Source organism: Maniola jurtina, chromosome 14 (genome assembly GCF_905333055.1).
Source record: "Maniola jurtina chromosome 14, ilManJurt1.1, whole genome shotgun sequence".
NCBI classification, from domain to species: domain Eukaryota; kingdom Metazoa; phylum Arthropoda; class Insecta; order Lepidoptera; family Nymphalidae; genus Maniola; species Maniola jurtina.
The window spans coordinates 146718-164844 of NC_060042.1; the positions used below are offsets into that span (position 1 = coordinate 146718).

Genomic DNA, 18127 nt, shown 5'->3' on the forward strand with positions numbered 1-18127 from the left:
TCACAGACTTTGGTAGCTTAATATTGCAATGAGAATGAAGCTACGTTTGTATGGAGCGAGTGACGGAGAGTCCCCTGCTGAATTCCGTCAACCTCTCCCACCGCGCAGTTGTCTCAGGAACAGAACTTCGAGTAGGTACAGAGTAACTAAATAATAATAATGTACTTGTAGGTAATTACTAAACCTAATTATTTGATACGAATTCCTTAGTCACACTTGATTTCTTTATACTGAAATATAAAGGCGCGGAAAATGAGTTTTTCCGCCAATTTAGATCAATGCAGTCGATTTTGCTTCTGGTCGCTTGTGTTAATAGATATGTTTTAAATGATTAAATCGCACTTATCGCGCGCTATGCAACGAGCTATGTTGGGAATCACTCTCAGAGATAAAATCCGGAACGAGGAAATTCGCAGTAAAACAAAAGCGACCGACATAGCTCAAAGCATTAGCACGCTGAAGAGGCAATGGGCAGGCCATGTCTGTCGCAGAACCGACGACCGATTGGGCAGACGTGTTTTGGAGTGGAGACCGCGTACCGGTAAGCGCAGTGTGGGATGACCCCCAGGACCGGACCGATGACCTGAAGAAGGTGGCGGGGAGCGGGTGGATGAGGAAGGCGGAGGATCGTGTTTGGTGGCGCGCTCTTGGAAAGGCCTACGTCCAGCATTGGACGTTTACAGGCTGATGGAATGGAACGGAAGTCGCACTTAACATTTATCGGTACATAGTCCGCATAGGCTGGTAGTCGCGGCGGATACGCGCGTCGAAGTCGCGCATGTCGCGTCGTCGCGACTTGACGCGCGTCTCGTCGGCCGGCTGGTAGTCGCGCGCGTCGCACGCGCAGCAACCGCTGCATCTGCAGAACGGGCAGCGCGACTTCACCGCGTCCATAGCACCTGACAGACAAACGACTTCCTTCAGCGTTTTTGATACTATGAACTTTTTTTTAGATTAGATTAATTAATTAATTAATTGCAAACAATTTGCAAATTAAAAAATATTATCTAATCTAAAAATGATCTCTTGCACGTACGTTATTAATTTTTAATTACAAAAGTGCATTAAGATTATAAGTTCAATTACAATCTGACATGCAATTGCGCGCACTTTCTGAGCAGATATCTACATTTATTACAGTGTTATGTGTGTTAATAAAAAGTGTTATTTCTTGTACGAGTACGATGCGATATCGTGCGATATCGCACTTGTCCGGTTTTTAAATACTTTGAATGTTTTTTGTATAAGTAAAGTCTGAAAGAGCAGCTTATAAAAGGGCTTTATGAGTGCTTCATCATAGAGTTTAAAAGCGCCTCTCCTAGGTTTTCGGATTAATTCTGTACCCGCACGTTATGTTAACTATAAAAGAACGATAATTGTATGTTGGTTACCTAAATTTATAAGCATTTGTGCAAGCTTCAGATACGGAGTGTCCGCAACATCGTCGACCGGCGCTTGGCATATCCGAACGACTTTCGGCGGGCGCTCCACGTCTCTCTCTACGACGGTGACGTGACGCGTGCGCGCGAGCAGTGGACACGGGCTGTTGGGGTACACTCTCTGCAATACAAGGGGTTTTAAAAACACCCGTGAATATGAAGAACCTCATTAAAACCCTAAAATAAAGCTGTCTGGAAGAACAGATTAAGTTTACAATACAATTAAATTCCGGAATTATCTGCTGTAAGTATCGTTAAATAGCGGAATTCATCTTCCTGAATCGAAGTAAAAGAAAACAATTTTGAGTAAGTAGGTAGTGCACTTAAAAAAAGAGCAACCGGTTTGTTGCCGGTTTTTTCAGTAGAATCTACTTTCCGAACCGCTGCGATGGTAGAGGCTTGAGTCTTACATTTCATAAGCGGCACAACAACATGATATTTATAAAATATAAGTTCATTAAACAATGTAGAAATTTTTTAAAAGACAACCATACTTTTAACAAATCTGGTTGTAAACAGAGTTTTTGAAGTCTAAAACAGTTCAGAATATAAAACCAAAAGTTCTAGTAGCTGTACATTGCTAATCAGAAATTACACAATTAAAGCAGAATCTGAAGGGATATTTTACCTACCTACCTATAAAATTGAATTAATTAGATCCTTTTGAAAAGGTCCAGGCTAATATTGTTAAACTAAGGCACTATTTATTTAGTACCTAGTCTTATTTAGCTTGAATAATATTAAAAACAAGTGTAAATTAAAAATTTATATTTATACCCCTGACAATTGAAGGTTACATTAACTAGAACAGAGCTGATAACTTTGAAATGGCTGAACCGATTTTCTTGAATTATAGCTATGAACACTCTCGATCAAGCCACCTTTCAAACAAAAAAACTAAATTAAAATCCGTTCATTAGTTTAGGAGCTACGATGCCACAGACGGATACACAGTTACACACGTCAAACTTATAACACCTCTCTTTTTGGGTCGGGGGAATCACGTCCAATAAACCTAAGCCTCATTTTATCGTAAACTTTAAACGAAAATTTTCCACGTACAGAAAATAACCGAGCACTAGCAGCGCCGATTCATTGAACACAGAGACTGTTTAGGACAAAATAGCGCACTCCTTTACAAATCCCGTCTCCAAATTGGCTAGCCAGTGCCGCCAGGGGAGACTTTAAAGTGGTAGTAATTTTCTTTCAATACAGACAGTTTCTGGCGCAGAGCCAACAGGAAATTTGAGAGGACAGACAGACACATCCATAAGCATTACGTGCTTGAGAGCTTGTTTCACTTTTAGAGGCTATTTAGTATTTGAGGGATAATTTGGAGTACGCCGCGGCCGCTGCAGTAGTCATTAATCTGTTACATCATTGCTTTACAGCTTACAGCAATGCATATGTGCGGAGAATTTTCATAATTTTACAGAACTCGTAGCAAAAGCGAGCAGAATTTATGCTATCTAGGTAGGTATTACCCTGAAACCCTCGAAAGCCGTGATAGCTTAGTGGTTAAGACATCCGCCTCCTGTTCGGGAGGTCGGGGATTCGATCCCGGCCACGCACCTCTAATTTTTCAGTCAAACTAATATCACTTGCTTTAACGGCGAAGAAAAGCATCGTGAGGAAACCTGCATTCTTGAGAGTTCTCCACAATGGTAGAGTCTAAAAGTATGTAGAGTCTGCCGATTCGCACTTGGTCAGTGTGGTGGTTTATGGCCAAACCCTTCTCATTCTGAGAGGAGAATAGTTCTCAGTTGCATCGCAAGAATTGTAGAAGACGCAAGAGCGCCTTGTACGTTTTTTGTAGGTCGTCTGCTGGTGTGCGATGATCTTTAGATATACCTAATGCCTACCGTCGGCCATCTTCGCAAGCAGTCGCGGACAGGTTTCCTCTCCAGCAGCAGTTCAGCTGACGTTTTCTGCAGCTCTCCCTTCCACTCACGTCTACGACTTTTACAAACTGGGCGGCATCTAAAAGTTGCAGGGATATGATAAAACCAGAAATTTAATGAAATTTCTAAGAAATATGATCAATTCACACAGGATATTAAAATAACAGCTTAACATGACCATTCCAATAAACTTTAGTGTGTACCTATATGATAAAATACGGCGATAATTGGAGTGAAATGTAACAACGGACCTGACTGGCTTTCAATGGGCTACGCCAGAAGACTCGCTCCGTGGTCCCTTCATTCAGGACTTTCGCAGTGAGCTTCGCAGATTTCGATTCTAGTCTAATGAAACACTAATAATACCTACTATTTTGTCATATATATTGAGAGACTACTAAGTCGCGAGGATACAAGTTCATCAAAACGGATTGAGTCATGAAAGCTAACAGACAGACATGCTTTCGCATTAATTATAATACGGACAGTACGGATTAAAGTAGTGATATTTTTCAATAGCTAATTGAAAATAAGAGTAGGTATAGCTATAGCTCATACTTGCACAGGTCTGCCGTTTTCTTCGGATCTCGTTTTGTCTTTGGTAAACTTATCATTATCCACGATTTAATTTAGTTACAAAAATATATCAAAATAATATTATTCTGATGGTTTTCGGAAATGTGATTGTTCGATGTCGTACGAGACAATATTTTGACAGTGAAAAGGAGCATTATTTATTTATATTTATTTTTATTACAGACAATGAAAAGTGCACATTTTACACCAAACTTTGTAGATCAATGAACGCGTTAAACGGAGTGGCCACACTTGAACGGTTAACGTCTAATGCCGATTGAATTGAGGTTAAAATAGTCTAACGCCAAACGGAATTGTGCATTCCGTTATACCTACGTTGATCGCCGTTGAACATCGCGTCGTTGGCCGTTAATTTGGCCGGGACATAACGGCTACCCGATTCAAGATTTAACATTCTTTCTTTGCAGAAACATTTTTTCAATTAGATTTTTTACGATGATTCAATATACTTAGATATATTAAAGTGTAGGGTATTTGCTTTGGGCTTCAATAAATAAAAAGTCAAGACTAATTAAATTACTTTATAACAGATAACGATAAGTAACTTTTTAATAACAATAATTATAATGAATTATATTTTATTAAATTCCAACGAATTATTGTGACTGTTTCCTCAAACGACACACAGTGTGACAACCACACTGTTTGGTAGGCTTCACAGCCGGCGGCTGAGTGACGTCACTGTGCAGGTCAGGCGCGGGTCCAGGTGCCTCCATACACCTGTAATGTATTAATACAAACACACTAACTAAGCGATAACAATAATTGAGGGACTTCGTCTGTGTTGGTGTTAGCTGGCGGGCGTGCTCTGCCTTTTTGGAGTGTTTTTTTTTGTTAAAACTGACTGGAAAGCGCTCTAAAGGGGTGCTGTGCGTATGTCGGCGAGTGCCGGCACAGACGGGGTCCATATTTGTATATTTTGACTCACTTGTTACAAATAACTACAAACTTGACATTGGCTAATCTTTGTAAAGCCAGAAGAGAGAGAGAAAAAAAGATAGTTGAATTGACCTAACTGATGCCCGCGACTTTGTCCGCGTGGATTAAGATAGGTATTGTAAAGTCCCGGGAGAACTCTTTGATTTTCCGGGATATGTCGTCATCTTTACCGTTAAAATCGGATTGCTGAGGATCGTAATCGAGAGAAAGATTAAATAAATTAAACAAATATCCTTTCGATTTCATCCGCGTGGATTTAGTTTTTTATATCATATTTAAAATCCCGTGGGAACTCAGATTTTCCAGGATAAAAAGTAGCCTATGTCACTCTTCAGGTATTTAACATGCAAAAATTCACGTCAATCTGTTGCTCCGTTGCGACGTGATTGAAGGACAGACAAACACACTTTCGCATTTATAATATGGGTAGTGTTTCCAAAACACAAAAAGAAAAACAATCAAAGATAGAGCACCATAGCGCCCCGGGAATCAAAAAGCCGACCAAAGTTTATGCTCCTTGGCTCCTACCCACTTTTTTTAATGACGATAAGATGTTAAGCTAAAAAAAGGGTTAACAGCTCATCATCATCATCCGATAAATGTCCACTGCTGGGCATAGGTCTCTTGTAGGGACTTCCACACGCCACGGTCTTCCGCCGCCGCCGTCTAGCGACTCCCTACGACACGCCTGATGTCGTCCGTCCGCCTAGTGACGGACTTAACATCTATGTTGGTGAAATAACAGAATCATGCTAGGAAATACTTAGGATGCTCCTCATCCCACTCCTGGAGCTTCAGGCACATGGCTCGCACTGATGGAGAAGACGCGTTGTCGGGCTGGCTGTCGCGTTGTTTAATCATTTGAGACTTAGTCTTTTGACTCCGAGATATTGTCAATTTTGTAGAGTCCATACTATGATCACCTGCCAAAACTAGTGGAATAAGTTCCCTATAATAGCATATACGAAGCGGTGATAGCCCAGTAGTTAAGACGTTGGCTTTTTATCCGAGGGTCCAGCGTTCGATTCCGGGCGTGCACCTCTAACTTTCGGGAATTATATGCGTTTTAAAATCAATTAAATATCACTTGGTTTAACAGTGAAAGAAAATGTCTTGAAGAAACCTACATGCCTAAGAGTTCTTCGTAATGTCCTTAAAGGTGTATGAAGGCTGCCATTAGTCTTGGCCGGCGTGGTGGAAATGGTCACACCCGTTTCATTCAGAGAAGAGACCCCTACATATATAAAGTAATGCGGTATAATATTATGTAGTTTACTAACCCTTAGCTGCATGGTTCGTCTTCTCGTGTGCATAATCAGTGAGTCCCATACTACAGTGCGAAGTCGGCAGTCTGGATACAAAGGCTCGATCGATCAGACCTACCCAGACACAAAAAAAGAACAAAATGCATGAAATAAAATTTTACAGGAGAAGCAAAAACTGAATGAAAGGCGTTAAAACTTTATTGTAATCGTACCGTGTTGATTGCGTACTTTGGACTCAGCTTTAGCACATTTTTAGGCCATTGTGTTTGCAAATAAGATTAGGTTTGCACAGATCAGTGATGGAAACCAAGAACTTTGGACTCATTAGAAGCAGAGATGCGAATTTCATGTTGGAAAATCCAGAAGGTTACTCTTTTGGCCCGAGCCTGGTTCGAACCTGGGACCTCACGTTTTGTACCCGAAAAAGCTAGCCACTACACTACACCAATGAGAATCTGGAATCTATTACGTACGTATGTATTCGATAAAATAGGTATACATATTTGATCTCACCGTTCTCTTCCACCAGCTCCAACATAGAAACAGCTGTTTTTTCTATACTTTTCAAGTTCGGTGTGGATTGGGGTTGTTCACTAGTCGACTCATAGTCATAGTCGCCTGAATCCGACATCTCTTCAGAGATTTCCGAGTCCTATATAAATTATAATATTTTACTATAGTGAGCTAAGAATCTTCGATTTCGGGCACACGCATCTAAATTTGAATTATGTGCATAAGCTGTTTTTTAACTATGAAGGAAAACATCGTTGAGCGTACGATTGCAAGATGGCAAAAACCAAAACCGGTGGGCATAAAATAAGCCATGCACTATTTAATTATAGCCATCACTAACAAGACATGCACTATTGCATAAAACAAACTTGAAAAGTTAAGTATTTTTAGGGTTCCGTACCTCAAACGGAAAAAACGAAACCCTTATAGGATCACTTTGTTGTCTGTCTGTCTGTCTGCCCGTCTGTCCGTCGTGTCTGTCAAGAAACCTATAGAGTTCCTATAGAGTCCTATAGAAACCTATAGAGTCGTTGACCTAGAATCATGAAATTTGGCAGGTAGGTAGGTATTATAGCACAAGTACAGGAATAAATCTGAAAACCATGAATTTTTGGTTACATCATTAAAAAATAAAATAAAATGTGTTTCAATTTTCAAAATAAGATGACTATACCAAGTGGGGTATCATATGAAAGGGCTTTACGTATACATTCTAAAACAGATTTTTATTAATTTTTATGTATGGTAGTTTTTTAATTTATCGTGCAAAATGTCGGAAAAACACCCGAGTGCGGAACCCTCGGTGCGCGAGTCTGACTCGCACTTGGCCGGATTTTTTATATGACATTGGTTCGCCTTACACTTAAAGCACCTAAGCCTTCCAACTCAGCTTGCTTATTAACAAACTCCCAAAACGCACAGCACTTCTGTTGAATATAATCAGTATCCTCTTCAGTAGGTGTAAAGTCCAACACCAGCCGCTGTCCCACCAGTGGCTCCCCGCAGTCGCCGTCATTGAACTCGTCTGAACCTTGGTCGGAGTCTGGCGGGTTGCTGGTGGCTGGTGGTTCGAGGCAACCTGATAACTCTGTGTTTTCAGAGACTGGGGATGCTGGGGATTGTTCGAGGCTTGTGGTTGCCGTTTCCATTGTTTCCTCGTAAGAATCTTGGAATTTTAAATTCTTTTAACTTTTTGGTTTTGACTTTGATTGGCATACGAGTATTTCTATGATTAATCCACGATTTGATTAGCGATTGCCATGACAATGCTGTCAAACATTTTGACGACCTCCCTGGCAAACTGGGGAGCGCTGTGGTCTTATGAGAGACCCCAAGTTCGAATCCCGGCAGGGTCAATTTGGAATCACACTTCACACTAATATTATAAAGGTGAAAGTTTGTATGTGTGTGTGTGTGTGTGTGTGTGTATGTTTGTTACTCCTTCACGCAAAAACTACTGGACGGATTTGGCTGAAATTTGGAATGGAGATAGATAATATCCAGGATTAGCACATAGGCTACATTTTATCCCGGAAAATTAAAGAGTTCCCACGGGATTTCAAAAAACTGAAATCCACGCGGACGAAGTCGCGGGCATCATCTAGTTTATAATAAAATTTCAAATAAATCAGTCTGATCCGTGGGTGGTTACCACCCTGCCGGTAGCCGTACCGCCAAGCAACTTAGCGTTCCGGTACGATGCCGGATACACAGTAGACACCTATCAGGGGTCATAAGATCTAATGAAATAGCCAAGTTAACCCACTTCCATCTTAGACTGCATCATCAATTACCACTAGGTGAAGATCGCAGTCAAGAGCTAAGTTGTATTGAAATGAAATATCGGTCAAGTGTGAGTCAGCCTCGCACACGAAGGGCTCCGTACCATCGCATCATACTTTACACTAGATACTGTGGATATGTTGAAATTGTTATACTATTTTTTGCTATAGCGGCAATAGAGATACACACTTTGCGAAACATAGTTTCTCCGTATTAGGGTTCATGAGATACAGTCCGCTGACAGACAGACTAGACAGACGGACGGACGGACAGCGAGGCTAGTAATAGGATCCCGCGCGGTGGCATACTACGGGTTCGGGACCCTAAAAAGGTTTTAAAGGTTTTCTCTCATAAAGCCTCATTAAGAAAGGATTTTCAGTAATTTCACCCGAGCGACCTGCTTCCGGGTCAACTAGTGAGGTATGATATAGGATAACTCAATTCGCTATTCAATTCGCAATACACGCCGGGATTAGGTATGCGTACCGGATGCCTCGTGCGGAGTAGCGGTGGGCATGATGGCTACTTTTAAATTATTTTCATTACGTTTTTCACACAGGCGATTTTCAAGGAAAGTAATTTTTGAATTTTCGCACTTAGAATCGTTTGCTACATTAATTTAACTAGAAAAACTAGTACAGTATATCATATCACTGGAACAAGGTCGATAGCGTTAACATTTCGCAGGTTGATTTTCACGAAAAGTGAGTTTTTGAACTTATGATTGTAATTTGTAAATGCGAAAATTCGTTGATCGTTAAACGTAGCAAAGCATTGTTTGCTCTAATTACTAAAAATATTGAACTAATATGTTTTTCTGTTTGTAACACGCAGTGATGCGAGTGTAATGATTCAAATGTAATTATTAATTTTGACTTTACTTTCTGACAGAAATCATTTTAAGGCTATGATTTTCCACCAGAGATGTGCTATATTACGTTGCATAACTTCGTAGCACATCTAGTACAAAAGCAGCCTAAGTAGCAAGTGAATATGAAAAGACTTTTCACGTGATTTTTCACATGCTACCTGTGAAAGCGTCCACCTCTAGAGCGGAGCGCAGGGCAGAGATATAGTTAAGTACAGCGAGAGGTGACTGGCGGTAGATGTGGGGCGGCTATTTGGGCCGCGGGGAAAGCTTGCTGGGGATACGACGTGGAGTTACATTTCCCGTCCGTTTTTTATAAAAATTCAGATCCAAGTTAGCCCTTGACTAAAATCTCAGTTGGTAGTAAGCGATGATGCAGTCTAAGATGGAAGCGGGCTAACCTGGAAGTGTTATGACAGTTTTCATTAAACCCTTACCCCTTCGGTTTGTACACGGCATCATACCAGAACGCTACATTGCTTGGCGCTACGGCTTTGCCAGTAGAGTGGTAACTAGCCACGGCCAAAGCCTCCCGCCAGACCAGAAATTCTAAAATTCCAAACTCCTGCCAGGAATAGAACCCGGGACCTCCCACTAATAACACAGCGCTTCCCACTGCGCCGGGGAGGCCGCCTTATCCACACTTATTTTACCATGTGGGATACCGAATGACTTGTAGGTCGTAGCAACGCGCTGTGAGATAGCCTGTTGCATATTTGAGACGCCATCAACTGAGTCGCTCTACACACGGGATTCAGTGCCTTATTGAGTTCCGCGCATACCTACTTTGAAGACTGATTATGAGGAGTTAGAGTATTAGTTTCCTTGTTACTTACTTTATGCTGTACCTACTCTACCGTGGAATAGCGAAAGTGAAAAGTGAACATTGGCATCCTTGTGTGCTTCACGGCCAATCAAATCTCACGAAAAGTAAAGCTTTGCTTCAACAAACAACTTACACTTTTGTTAGGTACAAAATTAATTACTTAAGGACTCTTAATTGCAAGAAACTTGGTGATCTACATGGTAGACAAACTAGAAACGTAATAGCTTGCGACTCCTACGTCCTCAAGAAAGTCCAAAAGTCGATTCAAAAGAACTTGTAAAAACGTACGTTGTTCTTGTGTATGAATAAAAAAATCTTTTTGTAATAGAAATATTTCTATTAAATGTACGATGGCGTTATTCAAACTGCGGCCAACCAAAAAGCTCGGGTGTTATAAAACAAGGAGACCGAAGGAAAGTTTCATGGCCGAGTTTTATCCGATTGTATTAGTACGAGTACTAGTACGTCGACAAAGTTTAGGAGAAACCTTGAATAAGTATTGAATGTAAGCTAAGGCAGCAGTGTGGAAGAGTGGAGATTAAGAGACTGGCTCCTACTTTAGCATGCTAAGTTGTTAATCAAGTTAAATATTCTTAAGCAAGTCGGTGCTTTGTCTCTTAGAAAATGTTTGAATACTCTCCAAAATGCTATACCTACTTAGCCTTATAAAGATAAAAATTTCTTGTTTGACTCCTATGCGTGAAAAAGCCCAATTTCAAAAAGTTCCAATAATATCTCTTTCCATCGAGCCTTCATCATCATCAAGCCATTGCCAACTCACTACTGAGCACTGCACTCATCTCAGAATGAAGAGTAGGCCATAGTCCATCATTGGCCATCTTGGTTTGATAGACTAAACACACCTTTAAGAACATTATGAATCATTTAGAGCTTCAGGCATGCAGGTTTCCTCACAGTGTTTTTCTTTACCGTTAAAGCAAGTCATTAATTAATTGCTTAAAATACACATAAGCACTCCGGAAAGTTACAGGTGCTTAGGTACATGTCCAGGATCGAACCCCCGACCTCCCAAAAAGGAGGCCGACGACTTAACCACTAGGCCAGCCCTCTCTCATCTCATTGGAAAAAATGTTTCTGCAAATAAAAAAATTTGAATCTTGAATCTTGTCTGTTAAAAAAAATAACTTTTCTTATACTTACTTTTACTTTATTTAAAAACCTTAAATATTTTATAAATTAATGAAATTGGGTTAAGGCTTTATGAATGCCTGATGAGGCAACCCGCTTGCGTTTATATAATTATATATATACATTCGAGGCATGTTTGTTTATCTGTTGATAAAAAATACTTTCAGGTGATGGGGGATTCGGGATCTTCCACCATAATATGCACCTATCTACGGGTGAGCGTAAAAATAACGACAAAGGACCTTGAATCATTCTGGTCCAATTTCCCAAAAATGTTCAAACTGATACCATATGAAAGTTTTTGAAGTACCTATTTAATACTGGTATGGCAGTCAAGTCAAAATCGAACGCAATCATGCTGTTTTGGTACAGTTTTAACACTTGGAAAGCATTACCTAATGCCAAATTCATATGAAATAATATCCTAAATGCTTTATGGCATAGCATATGAATAATATCCCAAATGCTTTCTTATGGCATAGATTTTAACACTGTTGGGAGATTGGACCGGGGTCCATACATTTGCGCCCATGGTCCTAGCACAACAAGCTGTCGAGACTCTTCTCGCAAATGAAGGCGTGCACGGAGTCACACTTGAGGTCCAACAGGTACCCCGAGCGGTGCACCCCTCCGCAGAATTCACCGGTCAAGTTGTTCGGTTCACCGGCCGACCATCTCGCGTAGCCGGCCTTCTCCAGCGGTTCACCTACAAGGTATATAAGATTTTATTGCAAGTACACCAAAATAGCACATGAGTAAAGGAACTTCTCAAGCACTTTGAACTAGGAATAAACTCACTATAGTTATTCGTATCACTATGTACTTTCACAGTAAAGCAGTCCTCAAGAGCTTGCACAAAGATATAGGTTCAACAGGTAGAGGCTTCATGAGAGCATTGATGTACATTGTGAGATGACCGGTGATAGTCTGGTTGTTAACACTAGAGTCTAGAGGTCGATCTCAGGCACGCAACCAGAGTTTTTTCGGAGCTATGTGCGTTTTAAGCAATAAAATATCACTTGGTTTAAGAATGAAAGACAATATCGTGAGGAAACCTGCACGCCTGAAAGTCCTCCATAATCATCTCAATGTGGGATATCTGTTAATCTTCTCTTGGTTACCGCGGTGAACTAAACTTTTGTACAAGAGTACCTAGTATTGCTTACGTAACTTTCTAAGAAAGTACGAGCCAATCAAGTTGGTTCATTTTTGATTTGGATCTCATTTGATTCACAAAATTCTGTATAATCTTACGCATAATTTGGTTAGTGTTTGTACAAAATCTTAAATGATTTTTCCCAAACGTTCTTCCGCCATTTAACAGATTTCGGGGCATTTCTGAAGAACACGGTTATGTTTGGTACTTCTGTCAGAAAATTACCGTGAATCGTGAGCCATTCTCCATGTTCGTTCCAATCGTTGAAGCCCAAATACGCCACTTCCTTGTAGAATGGCCCCACCATAGATGACGCAGGGTTCTGCACGAACAGTTTTCTGGAACATAATAACGAAAACTTTGTTTGTTAACTGCGTTGGTTCACTCAGTTCAGGATATTTGATGCTACATTGGCTTAGGTCAGGTTAGGATGCTACTAGATTTTCAACACCTATTAGATATTCTACCACAATACTTTTAAATGTTACATTATAGTATAGTCATCTTGATGATGATATACAGTTCATAATGGTAAGAAGAAAGAAGAAAGAAAAAAGGAAGAGAGAGAATTCTAAAGGATTGCCAATCTGAGGAAATGCGACGTGGTTCCATACTAGCCTAAAACTCTGGGAACTTGTTTTAATCCGTTAGAGCCTCTAGTAACCAGACGCCTATAGGAGGGTTTCCCAAAAAGGTAATAAGTTACTTCTCAAAAATCACTTTAAAAAATAAATTGTTTAGAAATCGACTGATGCAGAAGTTCATCCGTGTTCGTATGTCAGGTAGTTTGTGTGACGGCTTTACCTGATGTAGTCGGCTTCACTGTCGCCGTTGATGATGGCGAGGTACCCTCCCTCGGCGGCGCAGGCCATGTGTGCGCGGGAGTAGACGCGCGGCGTGCCGTGGAACTTGTAGCAGCTGCCAGAGGCTCTGTCCATCTTGTATCCTGGAGAATAGTACGAGTAACTGCTGAGTCACTTTCCGGTTCTTGTTAGTAGGATGTACTTTTCGAACTAGTGGTTGAAAAGTCTCTATAGGCTTAAGGACTATCACTACCCATATTAAGTGTAAAAGGCACGCACAACAGACGGAAACGTAAAAAATGCGGAAACCATTCCAGAAAGAAGAAGTGCAAAAATGGTTTTGATAGTTGGTTCCTTTATTCACAGCATAACGGAGCAATGAACCTGGAGAGTGACATAGGCTACTTCAATATTTCGGAAAATCAAACAGTTCCCACGGGATTTTTAAAGACTTAAATCCTAAAAATACAATAAAATATATAAAAAGAAATGCCCCTTGAATCTAGATAACTGAAATTTTGCACAAAGGTCTCCTTTGTAATGAAGACAATGAATAAGGCTGAGTTTTTCAAAATCCCACGGGAACGAAGTACCTACCTAGTGGGCGGTCGCTACAATATAAGTTTAAAGTTAAACACGTTTTTTTTGACTTTGAATAAAGTATAAGCTTTACCCCGCAACTTGTTTCGCTTGAAATACTTTTTATGAATCCTATCATGGGAGTTCCCATAAGAATTCTTAGTTTTCTTATTTATTCCAACTAAAACTAGACTGAATTTTGTCAAGATCGATTCAGCAAAGTTTCGAATCTATGAAAAGGTAACAGACAAACTAACAGACGAACACACTTTTGCATTTATTAACATTATTTGGAATGGACACGCTTTCGCATGGATAATGATAATAAATAGACAACGGATAATATGGATTAATTATTATGTTGAGAATAACATATTATTTTCCCTCTCGCAATCAGACTAACTATTGTTTTAGATTTAACAAACTGTACGAATATAAAATAATAATGGCATTTGCAATCATTAACTACGTTTATGTTTGAAAACCTCAATTAAATATTATTATTACCTATTGTTTTAGTTTCATAAAAATGTTTTTATAACTGTTCAAAGATAGGCACATAATTTTATTATGTAGGTAAAAGCTGTTGCCTACGCTTTACATAATTCGCGTAGATTTGAAGTTTTTTAAATCCCGTGGAAACTCTTTGATTTTCCGGGATAGAAACTAGCCTTTGCCACTCCCCAGATCCTCTCATATAATTACAACTTATATAAATAAATGGTATATAAATGCACAAAATCACGAGGATCCGTTGCAGTGTGGTTGAAGGACAAACCAACAAACAAACAATATCAGACACACGTATAATTATGTTCATTTCTATTTCAACAGCCATTCACATGACGAGGTGGCCGAGTGGTTAAGGCGTTGGACTGCTAATCCAATGTGCTCTGCACGCGTGGGTTCGAATCCCATCCTCGTCGATTTTTATTTTTCATAAAATAAAACACGTGAATATCATTATACTTACTTAGAAGTTTTATTTTAAACTATAATCAGATTTTTAGCATTAGTTCTCTTTAAAATCTTTTTCGAAATGTTGCGAGGAGAACGCCCCTTAGATGAGAGATGAGACCTTAATGGTAGGGGTCTCGAAGCCACGAGAAATATGAAACAGAGAGAGAGAGAGAGCAAGCGATGCTTTTGACGATTCGAAAGAACTTGTAAAAGTCTAATTGAATAAAAACATTTTGAATTTTGAATTTGAATTTGATCAAAAGCAAGTACTTAAAGATCGTCTCCTGTCCATTAAAATACCCTGCAGTCATTTTCTTTATAAACTCTTCTAGGAAAATCTATAGTACGCGACAGGTCGAGCTGGCAATCGTGATGTTACTCGCGCTATTCCGTACCGGGTTAGCGCAAAGGCTGAGCTCTTCATCTCATACCACGATTGCCATCTCGACCTGTCGGGTACTATGGCTGAATTGGCCTTAAGGCCACGTCAGCTATAGTACGCGACAGGTCTTACCGTCGTCAGTGGTACCACATTCGTTAATCGCGAGGTCCTCATCGTCCTTACTGTAGCAGACGTAAGGTTTAGGGGTCCCACAGTTCGCGTCGCCGATGGTACCGCTGTGGGTCAAGTATATACAGTTTTCATCGTCATTCGAGTTGTTGGGTTCTCCTGCGACCCATTCGTGCTTTATATCAGATAGAGGAACTCCTGAAAATGAACAATAAGTGATTTGGATTTTTTGAAAATGAGCTGACATAGTCTTTGTCTGGATGGAATTTTTGGAAATCTTTTTTTTAGTGGGGGATCACGTTATATAGACTATATGCAAAATCTATTATGAGAGATTACCAATTTTTTTTGAAGAAAGTATTTCGGGCCTTGAAAATACTCGTCGTCTTGCGTAGCTTTCTTATCTTGTCCAGGATCTGCTACCATGGCATGGCATCATGCAGCGGCCAATGCTGTATTGAATATTTATAAATGGAAGATCCCGGGATGGTTCCCCAGCTATGGCAATTTGGGAATTTATAATTTCTAAATTATATTTATTATACTTAATTCTCCATATTCTCAAAGGTGTGTGAAGTCTGCCAATCCGCATTGGGCCAGCGTGGCAGACCATGGCCTACACCCTTCTCACTCTGAGAAGAGACCCGTGCTCAGTAGTGGGCCGGCAATGGGTTGATCATGATGATTTAATCTGGTTTAGTGGTTGAAGTCCTCAGCATGCTTTACCTGGACAAGTTTCCGCATTTAAAGCATGCTTGGTTCTCACCTTCGATGGAAAAGAAGTCTCCGTTCGAGAACGTAGCGTGGATGCCGGTGTGAATGTCCCGGGGGAACAAGTCGTGCCGTCCCGCAACACAGAGGATGGCTCTCTGGACGTCTTCGTTTAGCGGGGAAGCTAATGTGGTCCCTGCGAAACCAGGAATAGGTTCAAAGGAAGTTTGCGACATTTTATCCCAGGGTAGGTCATGAAATTATAAGGTTTTCTGCCTGTCAAGAAGTTCTCAGTAACTGCCTGAAGTTGGGAAGTTAGTGATGTCAAAGTGTCGTACCTAAGACCGCGTAAAGCCGTTGGTCCTGCGCCTCGTTTCTCTCCGGTCATGTCAGGACACCGTCTTACAGGCAAGGAATCAAGAGCTTAATTTGCGTTGTAATGGCACAACATGTAGCAAGCGACATGCACCACCCGCGCTCCCACTGCTTGCGCTTGCAGGAAAAGCCAGCCACCAAGCAAGCCCCAAGTAATGGGGCATCCTCAGGAAATGTACCATACAGATTCACCTTTTCAGCGGTTAATAGCAAATTAAGCTTTTGATTCTTTGTATATCATGGACTTCCGCAAAGTCACGCCGGCTTCTATATGATATTTAAAACCACCTTATAGGACCATAAATATGAGAGAATAGAGGATGCGATGATGAGGAGAAGAGAGGATGTCTTTGCACGTAGATTTGTATACTAAATAACTCTTGCGTAGTGGCTATAGTTTCCGTTGAAATTGGCTGCGCTTTAGCGTATTTGTTTAGAATATTATTATTATAATAAATCGATAAATGATAAGCGGGAAATTAAATTAATAAAAAAGATTTAGGGCTGATTTTCCAATTGTCGAATAACTTTTATCAGTTCCCTATACAGTTTTTGTATAGGGATTCTGTCAATACATAAAATTTATTCCTCAGATGAAAGTTATTGGACGATTGAAAAATAGAGGTATAGGGGGGTATTCTTCTCCCTTCTAGACTCCTTACCTTCAAGGTGGCACCTGAGGCGGGCGTCGAACCAACTTGCTGGTATATCGTGGAACTTCAGCCACCCATCCACTTCCGCGACGTATTCATAGTCGCAGCGAAACTCTTTTACTGTCGAAGTAATTAGCACTAATTAGGCCTCCATTGTATACTCCCAAGAATTTCATGGCAAGAGTGAATAGGGCGCTAGTATATACAATAAAATAAAAAGACTCAGTGAAACAGTGAGCCCTATCCTGAATATTTTACCTACTAAGTATAACAACAATACCTTCCCTTGTTTTAAGTAAGTTATATAGCTTTACCTGCTTTGGAGTGTGTGGCCGCAACGAAAAGAGCCGGAATTATAACGCAAACAGTTACAACCTTCATTCTCTTAATTAAACAGAACTAATTAGGCCCTAATCGTTCTATATATTTGTTTTGTGAAGTCCGTAGAGAATTATAATAAGCGTACCCACGGTATATTATGTACAGTATGATATTGATAAAGATAATTAGGCAAACCACCTTCAAGTGTATAATTACAAGTCCATGCTGGCAGGTAGCTTAGTTAGGTATTTGCATGAATGCAAATACCTAACTAAGCAAACAAAATATTAAATGGAAACATTAAATGAAAACAAGTGTAAGTTAAAAATTTATAACACCCCCGACAAGTGAAGGTTGCAGTAACTAGAAAAGAGCTGATAACTTTCAAACGGCTGAACCGATTTTCTTGGATTATAGCTAAGAACACTCTCGATCAAGCCACCTTTCAAACAAAAAAAAACTAAATTAAAATCGATTCACTCGTTTAGGCGCTACGATGCCACAGACAGATAGACAGATACACACATACACACGTCAAACTTATAACACCCCTCTTTTTGGGTCCTCCCGACCCAAAAAGAGGGGTGTAATAATGTATTCATGCTTTCAAATAATAATAACTCTGAAGTGTCTGAAGTCTGAAACTTATTTATTTACTAGTGGCCCGCCGCGGCGTGGCTCGAGTGGAAGTTTTGAAAATTGGTGAAGGGGTTGGAACACAGGGGTGGAATTTCTAAAAATAAATAAAATATAGGCTATGTCACTCAGGAATAATTTGG

At 40.2% G+C, this 18127-nt stretch overlaps 3 protein-coding genes and 1 non-coding gene across 5 annotated transcripts; 1 reads left to right on the top strand and 3 right to left on the bottom strand.

Annotated features, from left to right (window-relative positions):
* Window positions 1-651: 651 nt before the first annotated feature.
* On the bottom strand, window positions 652-4226 carry LOC123871565. Its single transcript, XM_045915439.1, has 4 exons — window positions 3899-4226; window positions 3302-3419; window positions 1392-1560; window positions 652-899 (listed from the first exon to the last, which is right to left on the bottom strand). The coding sequence occupies exons 1-4, from the start codon at window positions 3952-3954 to the stop codon at window positions 718-720; spliced, it is 525 nt and encodes a 174-aa protein (XP_045771395.1). The 5' UTR covers window positions 3955-4226; the 3' UTR covers window positions 652-717.
* Window positions 4227-4444: 218 nt separating this feature from the next.
* LOC123871563 lies at window positions 4445-7947 on the bottom strand. 2 transcript variants are annotated; one of them, XM_045915436.1, is made up of 5 exons: window positions 7515-7947; window positions 6655-6793; window positions 6157-6255; window positions 5640-5799; window positions 4445-4657 (listed from the first exon to the last, which is right to left on the bottom strand). In XM_045915436.1, exons 1-5 carry the CDS (start codon window positions 7800-7802, stop codon window positions 4534-4536), a joined length of 810 nt encoding a protein of 269 aa, XP_045771392.1. In that variant the 5' UTR covers window positions 7803-7947; the 3' UTR covers window positions 4445-4533. The 2 variants fall into 2 exon arrangements, with proteins under 2 accessions (XP_045771392.1, XP_045771393.1); XM_045915437.1 differs by lacking the exon at window positions 5640-5799.
* A 3626-nt stretch (window positions 7948-11573) lies between these two features.
* On the bottom strand, window positions 11574-17430 carry LOC123871561 (macrophage mannose receptor 1-like). The gene is made up of 7 exons (XM_045915433.1): window positions 17342-17430; window positions 17037-17147; window positions 16055-16195; window positions 15292-15486; window positions 13240-13381; window positions 12661-12773; window positions 11574-11985 (listed from the first exon to the last, which is right to left on the bottom strand). The coding sequence occupies exons 1-7, from the start codon at window positions 17406-17408 to the stop codon at window positions 11816-11818; spliced, it is 939 nt and encodes a 312-aa protein (XP_045771389.1). The 5' UTR covers window positions 17409-17430; the 3' UTR covers window positions 11574-11815.
* On the top strand, window positions 14662-14743 carry Trnas-gcu. Its single transcript has one exon. It is a non-coding gene; the product is annotated as a tRNA-Ser (tRNA).
* Window positions 17431-18127: the final 697 nt, after the last annotated feature.